At 44.2% G+C, this 14371-nt stretch overlaps 1 protein-coding gene across 2 annotated transcripts in view; it reads right to left on the bottom strand.

The window, feature by feature from the left end:
- Positions 1-14371, bottom strand: part of SCAP (SREBF chaperone) — a 68671-nt gene that overhangs the window by 36989 nt on the left and 17311 nt on the right. Inside the window, exons 1-2 of one of the 2 annotated variants that reach the window (XM_063324196.1) lie at positions 10368-10926; positions 10053-10269 (exon numbers count right to left, since the gene is read on the bottom strand). In XM_063324196.1, the coding sequence (XP_063180266.1) occupies positions 10053-10174 (122 nt within the window). In that variant the 5' untranslated portion in view covers positions 10175-10269; positions 10368-10926. Of the gene's footprint in view, positions 1-10052; positions 10270-10367; positions 10927-14371 lie in introns of those variants that run through there. The other variant, XM_063324195.1, reaches the window with a different exon arrangement.

Here is a 14371-nt window from a genome sequence, read left to right as displayed (position 1 = left end):
AGCTGTCTGCAAAACAACCACCTGGCCATAATCACAGATGTTTTGCCAGAACTGAGCGTGTCACATCAAGCAATTCTGGATTCTGCCATTCCCTTTCTGTGCTTGAGGCCACAAAGGAAGGGCTTAACAAGCCAGTTTACATACCACAAAAACTTGGGGGGGGAAGAGTATTTCTATGCTTTTAAAAAAATAGCCTCTAGAGATGATTGTCAGTTGCTCCACCATGTTGGTTCTCAGACATTAGTATATTTACATCTGAATAAAACCACTTCGTTGCCAAGAAACATGCCGGCTGCCAGAGTGGAGTGGAGATGTGTGTCAACTCCTCAGCTATCGAAGGATTTCTTCCCACAGCTGTACCGCCTGTTGACAGCAGCCTTGGCTTTAGCTACGGAAGCTACCTGAGAAGCTGGGAAGGAGGAAAGTTCATCTAAACATTGGCAATTTGTACACAGCTTCCAGTGGGCTCGGGGTTACACGAGACCTTGGAGAATGATGCAAGACACAACAGGCCGCTTGATGGCAGCTAAGAGGAAGGTTAGCTGAGAACCCCATATTTGTTTTTTCTGTTGTTAAAAAAAAAAAAAAAAAGTTTAATTTTCTGTAGAGGGGAAGAAACAAACCACTCCCATCCTGGAAGTCAAGCCACCTCCCAGAATACTGGACACAGCAACTCACAGCTCCTTAATGGCATTTTTGAATGACCAAGATTTTTGTTTTGTTGGGTTTTATTTTTCATGTTAGCGTTTTCAAACTTGCCCCAAAAGTTTGAAAGTACATGCAAATGCAACAGAGGAAAGGGTAAACAGCATTTCTTGAAAAACTCAAGGGCAACAAAACGAGGGGGAAAACAAAAGGGGACTTTTTGACAGAAGAAAAAAAATAATCTGGAGATGTCTGTGCGTTGCTGAGGACTATATCCTACTGCAGCTGTCAGCAAACCAAGGCAACCGAGACTCCCATATTCCATCGTTCTCTTCAGGCCTGCCGTCAGGGTAGATCTGTCAATACCTGAACTTCAGCATTTCCCTGCAATTTGATTAAATCATGACTCAGGAACAGGATTTATGCTGTAGGAAGAGATCTTTATGCTCCCTCCCATCTGTATTTTTAATCCCTGCCTAGCGCAGGCAAGGAAGGGGAGCAGCATCTACCACTGCGGTTATTCAAACTGTTCGCCTCTTGCTCCCGTGATGCAAAACAACGTTGGATTTTCTCCATCCAGTCTGAAGCTTTCTGCAGGTCACACCGATGGGCTCCTTCGGCTTCTTCTACACTTCCAGGCTGCTCAGTCAACAAAAGCCACACTGCCAAGTAGTACATAATTCTTTTCATTTCCCTATAAGCTAATGAGTCCTGATTGTTACACTAATTACTGCTAAGGACAGTGAGGCATAACACTTTTCAGTCATGGCTTTATTCTCATAGGTTATTACGTTCATCGGGAGCAAGAGCTTTTGTCTTCAGTGATATTATCTGCATATTGTGGAGGTGGGTAGGTTTAGGTATCGGGAAGAAATTCTTGGCTGTGAGGGGGGTGAGCCCCCAGCCCAGGTTGCCCAGAGAAGCTGTGGCTGCCCCATCCCTGGAGGGGTTCAAGGCCAGGTTGGACTGAGTTTTGAGCAACTTGGTCTAGTGGGAGGTGCAGGTTGGAACTGGATGGTCTTTAAGGTCCCTTCCAACCCAAACCATTCTATGATTCTATATTTACTGAGACTAGAAGAGCTGTGGCAGCTGTGGTATTAGAAGACACTGATGCGCACCCATCAGGAACAGGGCTTTCTAACACACCAAAAAAAACCCCTGGAACTATTTTTGATTATAATTGATTTTCAGCAGCTATCTTCAGAGAAAAGGCCCCGCAGGAAATTCATTTTAAAAAGTTAAAAAGGCTAAAACAGACCCTCTAGTTTGTACACACCTATGTTTAGGTCCTACAGCCCTTATCACAACACGATCTAGACAGGGTAGACTGCTCATGGTACTGTTTTGCAGCAGAGCTCAGGAACAAGACTTACTATCAGGACTCTCATCAAAAGCTCCCTCATCTTGAGCCAACTACAGCATAAATGTATGTCCCCATAAGGGAAGCAGGGACATATATTTACTTATATCACTATAATATTTGAGGATTCATGTTTATGAAAGGTTTTGAGAACGTCTGATGGAAGACGACACAAAGTACGCACTTGAGATTATACTTAATCATTTCAGTAAGATGCTAAAACATTAATTCTTGAATTGAATTAGCCTTATACAGGCATGCGGTACCAGCTGATCTAGTCAGTGACACCTCAGACAGACTGACAGCAGAGACAAAAAAGGCACAGAAAGAACCACCCAGTGATACAGAGCAATTCGCTAGACCTACTACTGCAGACACCAATGTTAGAGCATCTTTTAAGTAAAGAGAAACTTCAGAAACCAAACCAAGACCTGCTGCTGAGCTGTCAGAAGCATCCTGGCTTGCCGCAGCCACTGAACGCTGCAAGGATTGGGAGACGTGACAGGCCTTGGTCCCTTCCATGTGCACCACATAAACACGAGAACCGCTCCAAGTGCATTAGAGGGAAGGGATTTCTAATGCTCAGGTTTGATTCTCCTCACATTTGTCTTTGTTAGAGATTTTGTTACCGTCGGGGAAAGAGGTGAACACCCGAAAGGAAAGGATAAAGAAAGGAGGGAAGAAAAGTAGGATCCAAAACAGATGACAGGAAAGCTCAACGATGTTTTGGTTTTGAGAAGGGCTCTTTTTAGATGCTCACGTGACAGTGCACCCTGACACCCTTCTGCAAAAATAAAAGAAAAATAGATCATCTATAAATTGGTATTGCTGAATTTGAGCAAGAATAAATTTTAGTTACCAAGCGTGAGGTAGGTTCAAGCGAAAACGCTCATCCAACTACTTTACATATTTTCAAGACAGCTTAGAGAGCCAAAGTGGAGAACTGCCAGGTCAGCCCGAGGCAGCTGGCAACTCAAGGGAACTGCAAACCCTACAACTGCGTATTCCTCCTTCTCAGAATCAAAGCGGAGATGTCCGCCACCCCAGAATAGTCTTTGGCTGGTGAGTATGAAGGGAAGTAGAGAGCAGCCAGGTCTTAGGTAACAGGGAAGGTGGTGATATATTGCCTTAAACAGCCACCTCCATTTTGCACACTCTAGAATAAGCTTTTAGTCTATTTCCAGCCTAAAGTATCACAAAGATAGAACAACCTAAAAACTCGTTGGTAATGAGAGATATGGAATCTGATTAAAAGGGTCTTGCCAGAGGGTAGAGAAGGCCAGATATTTGGCAGCAACAGTCCCCTTTTTAGCCTCGGTAAGTGCACAAACAATACCTGTTTCTGAATAAATGATGTTTGCTTTGCCCTGTTTCCCACTGACAGGGCCCTCCAAAAATCTGCACTGCAGAAGTAAAGATTCCCTTTGCTCTGTGCTGCCAGTTTCCTTTTTTCTGCGAAGCAGAAGAGAGGTCTCGTTACACAGAACTTGCTGCCAGTTTCATCATGCGGTCCCACAGGAGACTCTCTTCCCTGTGGATCTGGAACATGAAGAGTCTGACAGCAACTCAGCGACTCTGGTTATCACACAAGATACTATAAAAACCTGTAAAATTGTGAAATGTTCTTTTATAAAGAAATATACGTAGGCACAACACACAAAAGGGCTCTGGTTGCAGACAGCTTTATGGTTCTTTAGCGGCAGAACGTAGTGCTTCGCTCAAATAACGAACCCCTGCAAAGACTCACCTTGTGTGTAATCCTCCTAAGCCTGCTTCAGAGTCGACTGGTTGATTTTAAATTCTTACTCTAACTAAAAACTATGCTTCAGAACTACCCAGGAGTTTCAAATTTACCCTGATTACCAGATTTATAGGTATCGTCTGTTCTTCTCCGAGCTGGGGAGGAGGAACTACTCCTGTGCTAGAGAGGCTTAAGTGGCACTCCCATTCTACTGGAGGAAAAAAAAACGGAAGCACTCAGGTAAGTTTGCCCCTGTAAAGGACAGGAATGTTTCTTAATGCAGCTCCATTTAAGGGGGATGATGAAAATTAGTATAACCTACAAAGGGATATATAGTAAAACAAGATGTTAACTAACAAGCCCTACACCCGTCAATAGCTAGTTTAGCAGAAAACCCTCCCCCAAGTGAAGACTAACTTGGATTTTCAGACTTCCATTAAAACTATGGAGTAAGAAGGAGCCATAAGTATTTTTGCTTTTAAATATTAATTTACTAACAAAAATAGATGTGCTGTGTCTTTAAGACACGTTAAAAATAGTGTCTACACAAATTACTTCTAAGACAGAATATGTTCAAACAACCTGCAACAGACACTCTGCGGTGCCTGTGCTGCCTGGTGCTTGAGACCCGACCTTTTTACAACAGGAGTGACACCCGCATGTTAACTGCTGTCACCTTGACTGAGAACCAGAAGTGATGCTCACTAAGCTGTGGACTATAGAATTTATTTCAACTTTTAAGAAAAATTATCTAAACACAAAGATGCTCATGTTTTACTGAGGCACGGGGGAGGAAAAAAAAGAACAACTGAGTTAATTTCTTCTGAAGCAGAATTTTACAAGCTCTCCTTGATTCTACGTGCATACTGGTGAGAAGGGAAAACTCCATTTAACCTCTCTCCCTTTCAAGAATTCAGGATGTGTTGAATGGATTGTGCTGCACCTGGGGAGGAATAACCCCCTGCACCACGACAGGTTGGGGGTGACCTGCTGGAGAGCAGCTCGGTGGAAAGAGACCTGGGAGTCCTGAGGGACAACAGGATGCCCATGAGCCAGCAATGGGCCCCTGTGGCCAAAGGCCAATGGCATCCTGGGGGGCATCAAGAAGAGCATGGCCAGCAGGTGGAGGGAGGTCATCCTCCCCCTCTGCTCTGGCCTGGGGAGGCCGCACCTGGAGCACTGGGTCCAGTTCTGGGCTCCCCGGTTCAAGAAGGACAGGGAACTGCTGGAGAGGGGACAGCAAAGGGCTACCAAGATGCTCAGGGGACTGGAACATCTCTCTTGCAAAGAAAGGCTGAGGAATTTAGGTCTCTTCAGTCTGGAAAAAAGACGGCTGAGGGGGGACCTTATCAACACTTATAAATACTGAAAGGGGGGGTGTCAGGAGGATGGGGCCAGGCTCTTCTCAGTGGTGCCCAGCGACAGGACAAGAGGTGACGGGCACAAACTTGACCATAGGAAGTTCCACCTCAACGTGGGGCGGAACTTCTTTCCCCTGAGGGTGGCAGAGCCCTGGCACAGGCTGCCCAGAGAGGTGGGGGAGTCTCCGTCTCTGGAGACATCCCAAACCCGCCTGGACGCGTTCCTGTGCCACCTGCTGTGGGTGACCCTGCTCTGGCAGGGGGTTGGACAGATGATGTCCAGAGGTCCCTTCCAACCCTATGATTCTATGTAGGATCCACCCTTGCTTGCTTTAACAACAGAATTTATTTATTAACCATGTTTAAGGCTGAAGAATAGAGAATGCTTCTTTTTCACTCTACTACCTTCTTCTTTTTCCACCCACTTCTTCAGGGACAGGGACTAATCTTCTCAGCAACATCAAGGATGATCCTGTTGATAAAAGTCAGTATGAAACCACGGGATCACTTGTGTATCTTCTTTCCTCATTAGAAAGACTAATAACTTAATTGGTCCATGCTTGTTTCAAACACTAATCTGCATCACTACGCAAACAGTGCTGAGGGTCTCTCTATCAATCATGTCGCACAGAAATATTGCCTAAGTGACCTTCTACTCCGAAGCTGGGCCTTGATTCTTTCCACCAGCTTCTTTCTCCAAATTTCAGCACATTTCTCAACCATTTTTGCAGTGAGGTAGATGAGATGAATCAGTGAGGTCTGTCCCAAGAAAATGGAACACTTCTGAGGAGTACAACTTAAATCCCAGCAGTCAATGGCTGCCAAAGACCCTTACTCAGAGTCCTCACAATATGACTGCAGGAAGAAATGCAGATGTGACACTTTGTGTCCATCAGCGAGTTCTTCTCCACAGCCAAGAGAAGCTTCCACAGGAGGTGGCCATCCAACAGCTCCTGTAAGCAATGGTCTGCAGCAGCTCCAGCAGACAGCACCCAACCCACATGATGTCATGCTCCACAGCTGCCAGTTTTGTGTTCTGGAAGGCTATCATAGAATCATAGAACCATTTAGGTTGGAAGGGAACTTTTAAGATCATCAAGTCCAACCATTAACCCAGCACTGCCAAGGCCACTACTAACCCATGTCCCTCAGCACCACATCTGCCCAGCTTTTAAATACCCCCAGGGATGGCAACTCCACCACGGCCCTGGGCAGCCTGTTCCAACGCTTGATGACCCTTTCTGGGAAGAAATGTTTCCTAATATCCATCCTAAACCTCCCCTGGCGCAACTTGAGGCCGCTTCCTCTTGTCCCATCACCTGTTCCTTGGGAGAAGAGACCGACCGCCCCGGCTACCCCCTCCTTTCAGGGAGTTGTGGAGAGTGAGAAGGTCTCCTCTCAGCCCCCTTTTCTCCAGGCTGAACACCCCCAGCTCCCTCAGCCGCTCCTCACAAAACTCCTGCTCCAGACCCCTCACCAGCTCCGGTGCCCTTCTCTGGACACGCTCCAGTCCCTCCGTGTCTTTCTTGGCGTGAGGGGCCCAAAACTGGACATGGCCCTCGAGGTGGGTCCTCACCAGTGCCCAGGACAGGGGGACCATCACTGCCCCGCTCCTGTTGGCCACACTGTGGCTGACACAGGCCAGGGTGCTGGTGGCCTTCTTGGCCACCCGGGCACGCTGCTGGCTCATACTCAGCTGCTGTTGACCTACACCCCCAGGTCCTTTCCCGCTGGGCAGCTCTCCAGCCACCCTGCCCCCAGCCTGGAGCGTCCGTGGGGTTGGGGTGACCCAAGAGCAGGACCCGGCCCTGGGCCGCGTTGAAGTTCAGATGGACGTGATTTAAAACAAATCTACACCAGCTCGCTCTGCTGGGTCAGACCAAGGGTCCATCTGCCCAGCGGCCTATTTCTTACAGCGGCCAATAGCAGATGCCTAGGAAAGACTAAATAATAGGGCAAGCATATAACGAATTAAATGTCCACCACGTGACATAGTTCCAGGACTTAACTTCCACCTAAAGTGAGTTAGTATATTCGCTAAAAATTCATTTTCCTCAATAATTATTACAATACTTTTGAAGTTTCCTGCCCCACCCCATAGACAGCCAGCAGTCATTGAGATGAGTGTTGATCGCATCTGTTTCCCTGTTATTTCATACCATTTTATATATTCAGGTATCCTGACTAAAAAAAGAAATTATTGTCCTTTCTTTGGCCTTGGCACCCTGCCCCTCCAAAAAACTATAACATTTCATTAAATCCGATGAAAAGACTTCCTTAGAAGGATTCTAGTGCAGTACAGTCTGAAAAGTTACTGACTATCTTGCTCCATGTTTACACAGTTGTAGTCCCTACTCATTTTTTAGGGAATTAGCTTTCAACAGCTATAGTTGCACAAGCCACAGAGCTAACAACTGTGTGCAGCCACACACCACAAATATCATATTATTCCACACAGAGCAAAGGAGGAGGAAGCATCTCTCAGACTTTTAATGATATTTATCAAGTGCTCGCTGTAGAGAGCAGCCCTTGAATTTGAGCTCTCGCAAGAATATGCCCAAATTCTAGTACAAGCCAATGAACCTGAAATACGATACAGTTGGTAATGTAGCTTCATTGTAAGTGGATATAATAAGTTTTATTTCTTGTTTTAAATGAATGAACAATATGTGGGGCTGTAACTGCAAAGCTACCTAGCCCCAAGAAAACAGGAGTTACTCTCAAATCACTTGATAGCAAGGACGTGTGTTCCCCCAGGCTTCCTTTTTCAGCCTGGAAAAAGACGATGGAAGGAAGGAAGCATGGGGGGAAGGGGGTACTGCCAACACCTTGATAAAGCAACACGACTCCTACGCTGGAGAACTGAAAAGGGAACTTAAAAAGAATTCACCTAAATCATTTTGCATTGCACAGCTCCTTGATAAACCTCACAGGCAGACTAGAAAGCACACAGACAGAACAACAGACAGTTGAAGTTGGAAGGCGGCTCTGGAGGTCAGCAAGGCTAAACCTGCTCGGAGCAAGGCCGGCCACTGCAGGTGGCTCAGGGCCATGTCCGGATGGCTTCTGACCATCTCCAACAATGAAGCCTCCACGACCTCTCTGGGATACATCCCCAAAAATTGCTTCTAAAGAGGGAGCACTTTACCCACGCTGCACTTCAATTGTTTGCTGCAGTCCTCTTGCTCTCAAAGGGTGTCACAGTATTTTTAAACCCCTGTCTCTCCTAGGGCCATTATTTGGGTTTCTAATGAGTTACTGAAACTCATTAAAGAAAACATAGTCTATTCACTTTACGATTGATTATGCCTTAGCCAAGTTTCTGCAGTCTAAAGGAAACCAGTATCTGCAGAATCTTCAAATACCAACACCACTGAAGACAATTCCACAAATACACAATGACCAGCAGCTAATCTGCCAAAGACAACCTGGTTTGAAGCTTCAGGGACTTAGTGGAAACACCTTAATTCACACCATTCTAAACATACGACTACAAAGACAGGACAGACAAGTTCTGACCTGGTGGGCACAAGGTTCCCAAGAAGAACGAGGACAGCTGCTAGCAATCCTAAATCAGATTTCCTCTTGTCTGGGAAATCCTAAATTTAGGAAAGGGAGCAAGCCTGCAGTTTTTGCTTTGATCCCTCACAAAACACAACCTTGGTATGGATAAACATTTTCTACTGAAGCAGTTGTCCTGCATTCCTGCATTTACCCCAGCAACCGCACCTGAAAGGTAACGGAAAAAAGGAGCCTGATACCACTGGAAGCACTGATGAAGGAATTAGCCAGCAAGAGCGCTGTGGCGCAGCAATTCAGGACTCACGGTGGAACTCTGTTTTGGCAAACGCAGGCATGACATGTGAAAGCAGCATCCAGCAAAGCTGAAGTCAAAGGATAGAGCAAAAAGATAGACAAGATCGCAACCATACCAAAGATAAACAGGACATAGAAGCCACTTGCTTGGACCTTGTAGACCCTTCTATTTCTACAGAACAAGAGATCTGAAAATAAAACTATTCTCATTGACAGTTAAAAGAATTCATATGAAGCAGTGAAGTCAGGAAAGTAATGCCTCGATTGTTGCTCACAACCTTGAGGAGTCACAGGCAGGAGAAGTGATCTCACAGGTTTTCAAGACATGAAAATAATCACTTCAATAATATTTTTCAACAGTAGATGTGAAAGAAATTTGTCTTATTCTCAGTGATGCTTGAAGAAAAATATAAGTCTGTATCTATATCGACACAGGTGGAGCACAGAGGAGTAGAGTACATCATCACAGAGGGTTTATTTCCACTAAAAGAGGCAAGATACTTAGAATTAAAACCTCGATGACAGAATCCGTCTCTGCATGTGTCGGTGCCCAAACCTGAGCACAAAAATCTTCTCAGCTCCAGTAATAATAATGCCTCACTGGAAATGATTGAGAGGCCCACGTAACATTTCTGATCATGAAAATATATTCAGCTGCAACTCATATCCAAAGAAGAGTCCATAAGGAGAACAGAGAATTTACAAGAACGAACAATACATGCACGCCAAGGCAAGGGCTGCAAAAGAAGAGTACAAGCTTCAGGGAGAACAGAATAGGCAAGTATGGAGACAAAGATCAACTTTCCTTCTCCCCATTTTTAATTTATGGCTTTGGAGTCCCCCACCAGGTGTTTGGGGATTACTTTTATCTTACTTATTGCTTTACTTACTTCACTTTTTCAGTTTTTATTATTAACTTGTTAAACCACACACAGGTACTCCATCCCTGTATTTTCTTCTGTCCCCCACAAAAAGATAACAAAAGCTTACTACATTTAATAAAAGGGAAAAAAAAAAAGCTTCTAGGATAGCCCACAAAACAGGGAAACCTGAACTGGTTCATGGCACTGCTCTGAAAACCCCACAAAGCAGCAGAACCCTGTGACAACAAGTACTTCGTGTGACTCACCAGCAGGCCAGAATGCAGAGCCCAGTAAAGAGGATGATGGGAATAGGGTAGGAAGCACACAGCAGCCCGTGGTTGTAGAACGCCCGCGATATCCTCTCGCGCAGTTTTTCAGTCAGGGTCATCCTCAACTGTCGTCACCTAGTTGCCATCCCGGAATACATCAGGGGGACAGGCAATTCCAGCATGTGCAACGCTTCAACAAAGGCACTGTATCCAGCTAGAAGTTGGAAAGAAAGCAAGCTGGTGAGAAAAATACATAAATAAAAAGAAAATAAACATTACCAACTTGTTTTACAAAGACTTCCAGCATCGTACCTCCTCAGAAGGGAAAAACAGACACCACACACTGAGCGCTTGTTATGAGCCTACAGGCAATTTGATCAAATTACTGGTTTTTGCCTGGGGGAAGGAAGGGCAGAAAACACAAGCAGAGAAGGAACACCAGTCGAACAGACGTCAGGCACCGCTGCCGCGAGCTGCTGGTCAGAGGAAACACGCAGGAACAGAGCTAGGAACCAAACCGTCTGAAAGGAAGGAAGAAAAGGAGCTTAGCAGTAAAAGAATTAAGCCGTACTCCGAAGAGATGCCAAAATGCCAATTAGAAAAGAAGGATTGAGGCTAGCTGTCAGCAATGTGGTCTTAAGGGAAGTGCTCTTGGACACCAACTGAAGCACTTTCAGCACTTTTAACCATTAGCAACACACCAGTAACAAGAGAAGAGAGCAGAACAGGCTTCACCGCTCAGACAATCTAAAGAAGGTTATTTTTGCATGGGGAACGAGGGAGGGAGACTTAAGCAGCCACAGTTCAGAAGACTAAGCCGGAGTACGCCACACGGTAAACCAAACTAATGCAGCCACTTCTCGTCAAAACGTATTTTGACTTGACTGTCAGAATTACGACTAGGCTGTTTGCCAAGTGCAAACGGAATTGCAGATGTCAGAACCAGTCAACTTAAACTTGCCATTTGATTTACAAAGTATAAAAAAAACGCAATATAAAAAGCCCTAAGAAAAGGTTAAGATAATACATTAAAATAAAGCACAAACCAAATTTCTAGGAAAGATGGAACAGAAGCTGCCTACCGTCTAAGTCTTTTTTTAAATCTCAGGCTAAATGCAAAGCATGTGGTTCACTACAATGTTCTGAGAAGTGAAAGGCTTGAATGCAAGACAGATTTTTTTTGTATAGTTCAAAGCTATGATTATCCAAGATTTTTATATTTTTATCTGAGATGAAATAAACATATTTTTCCTGGCTTCTCCAGAATAAGGCTGAGACAGTAAGAGACCCAAAGCATAGGAAATAAGTAATTTTGTCCACAGGAAAATGCCATTAATGATTGCGCCGGAGAATTCAATACGAGACCTAAACCCAGGCCACCCATTAAAACCAGCTGGTAATACGACGTTTGGAACAACTCACCCTCACCGTCCTAAATGGAAAAAATACCAGAGGAGAAGGTCCGATGGGTTCACACAGGTAAGAAATCCATTAAGGGTTTTTAAACATTAAGAATTCTGTAAGCCTCAAATATTTAGAAGCTGGGGGACGCATCACAGATGCTGTTTTGTTTTATATTCTTTCCTAAGCATCTACTTTCAGCTATATGGGAGAGAGAATAAGAGGGAAGACGAACCCTAAGTAGAGACATTATGCTTTTAATTTCAGATTAAATTCTATTTAATGCCCACAGGACTATTTTACAGTGTTCTACCTATTTTTTCCCCCCAGTAACGCAACTAAAAATAATCAGACTTTTAGCAACAGAAGCACCAGTACATTGGCCTAATGACCAAATGGAAAGCCTTTTAGCAAGGCACTACATCTTTCCGTAAGAATTACTATCACTTTCTTAGTCGTACGCAATTTCCTTTTGCATGCAGTCCAACACCAGCAGGAACATTCCAGGATTTTGGGAGAGGGGAGGGATAACAAGCGTGTTCTCATTGCCTGGAGACCTTCTAGTGCCAAAATGCTATATATCGCATTCATGCATAATAGAAAGGTTTTGTCTTACAGTCACACAGAGAACCTAAAATATAGTATAACCCACAAAGGAACCGATATATGGCATATAGGAATACGTTTAAAAATTGTAGAGATTACATCAGAAAAAGTTCAATTTTTAACCTTTAGCTTGTTTCAGTCCAGTGGCAAATATGACCTGTTCAAATCAAGTCCAAGGCAAATGTATAAAAGACAATTAAAAAAAAAAAAAATTTAAAGCTGCACTGAAATCACCAGAAATGCAGACTTTTTATTTTAGCTCTCAGGAGTGAGTAGAAAAACGAACAAATTTTAATTTAAAATTTTAATGACAAAACCATCTTCCAGAGCTGTTCATAGAGTGGCAAGTAACGCAGAAAATCCCTGCATACGCAACCTACTATTCAGAAAAGACCACTGAAAATAATAATAAAAAAAATTTCCTTTGGCATACATGGCAGTAACCAAACCAAAAATCCACAGTCTGTGTTAGCAGAATTGGAAAGGAAGTTGCAAACAAGCATATTGGAACCGAAACACTCAGGGCTTCATCCCACTGGTGATTTTTCTCAGCGTGAGTGTGGGTATTGCTAGAGCTAGAGAGCGTTATGTTGGGGCTCACACAGACAGGTCGTATCCCTCATCTAAGGGCAGAAGACAAAAAGCAAATATTAAACAGTCCTTAAAAGCAAAGTGAACACTGAGCACACTGTAAAACCTCTGGATTTCAGCACCCAGACTCCACGGCTGTCCCATCGCAACAGATGATCTGATCCCGTGTGACAGGACACAAACTAACACGATTGCCCAGCCTAAGCAAGCAGAGAGGGGAAAAAATTAATGTTTCAGATCAGCCCCATTTACATTAGTAATAAAGTTGATGAATGCTGCAAGTGCAAGGATTGGAATGATGAGAAAAGCTCCAAGCACTAGAAGGCAGTTGGACTGGATGATGGTTGTAGGTCCCTTCCAACTGAAATATTCTATTTTATTCTAATCAGTCACAGAAGTGGGGAGGGGACAAAAAATCCCCCAAGTTTAGACTACTTAAAAATTCAAGTGGATATCCATAGCATATGCAACATAAGGAACAGGTCAAACGTGAAGAAAAATTCTCATCCCTAAGAGACAGCATCACCGCAGCAGCATTCAGAACAAGGAAGGCTTAGACAGACACCGCGCTGGCACAGCTGGGCCACTTCTGCTTCCCCTGCTGTCTTCTGCGGCAGCTGGTCTTCGGCCTGGGACAGAACTCAAGAACCAGTTTCCTCGCACACCGGGCAAACGCCATCCTGGCTTCATCCCCATAACGCAAGTACGTGGCATTTGATTCTCCACCCCTACCTTAAAAATGCGAATAAACCACCATTTCTGATGCACGCAGGTCTCTAGAGCAACAGCTCCTCCCATAACTAACCAGTCACCTGGGTGTCCACAAACACCTGGGTGTTGCAGTCTAGGAAGAAATGACCGAGGTGTCAGGACTGGACCGTCCCTTCTGATCCCCGCTCTATGGATAACGTGGGAACACCACATATATTCTATTTCTGTGGCAGAAACATGCCATGACTGGCTCTTTGACCAGCCTCGCCTTCTAACAGCAATTATTAGCATTGCACTGGGAACCATTTCTACTAACTGCAAAGAGGAAAACTTTGCATGTACTTGCTTCACCTGACGTGAAACATCAGCATTTATTAAGAAGAAAACATTAAGCATTCCAAAGCTAATATTTGCTGTTTGAGATTGCATATTAAATTCTGAAGTCTTTATTAACTTTATGCTACAATAATGCTCATAAAAGTTAAAAGCAGGAACCGTTCCTATTCAAAGTCATTTTTGCAAACAAATATTAGCTAACGCAAAATAAACCCTCCGATCGTAGGACAAATGTTAAAGGAGGATCCTTTCAGAGTATTTCTTTCCTTTTGCGTGACTGCAAATCCAAGACAAAGTTTGACTGGAAACAAGAGGACATGAGGATGTTCCCTTAACCTTGCAACACAAGATGTTGCCTTCCCAGTTCACTTCAGGTAGAAGAGACAGATCATAGAAAACACAAAAGCAAACAGCAGGCTTAAGAGAGCATGGTTTGGTTTTTAAAGTCTCTTAAATTCCAAACTAAGTTGCACGTTAAGCAACTGCGTAGACTCTCTAGTCCTTCCTTCCATTTACAGAAGCGTAAAACATTATTACTGCCAGCATTACAGAAATTCAGCTATACACAAGCATGATTTCAGTTAGGATGCTTTCTCACAAAGACACATCCAATTCCAAGGTTTCGTTTAGCCGCAGCACTCCCCATGGTCACTGTTACCCAGGGGTGGTCC

Source organism: Chroicocephalus ridibundus, chromosome 2 (genome assembly GCF_963924245.1).
Source record: "Chroicocephalus ridibundus chromosome 2, bChrRid1.1, whole genome shotgun sequence".
NCBI lineage: Eukaryota > Metazoa > Chordata > Aves > Charadriiformes > Laridae > Chroicocephalus > Chroicocephalus ridibundus.
This window is presented reverse-complemented; position numbering and strand designations above follow the sequence as displayed.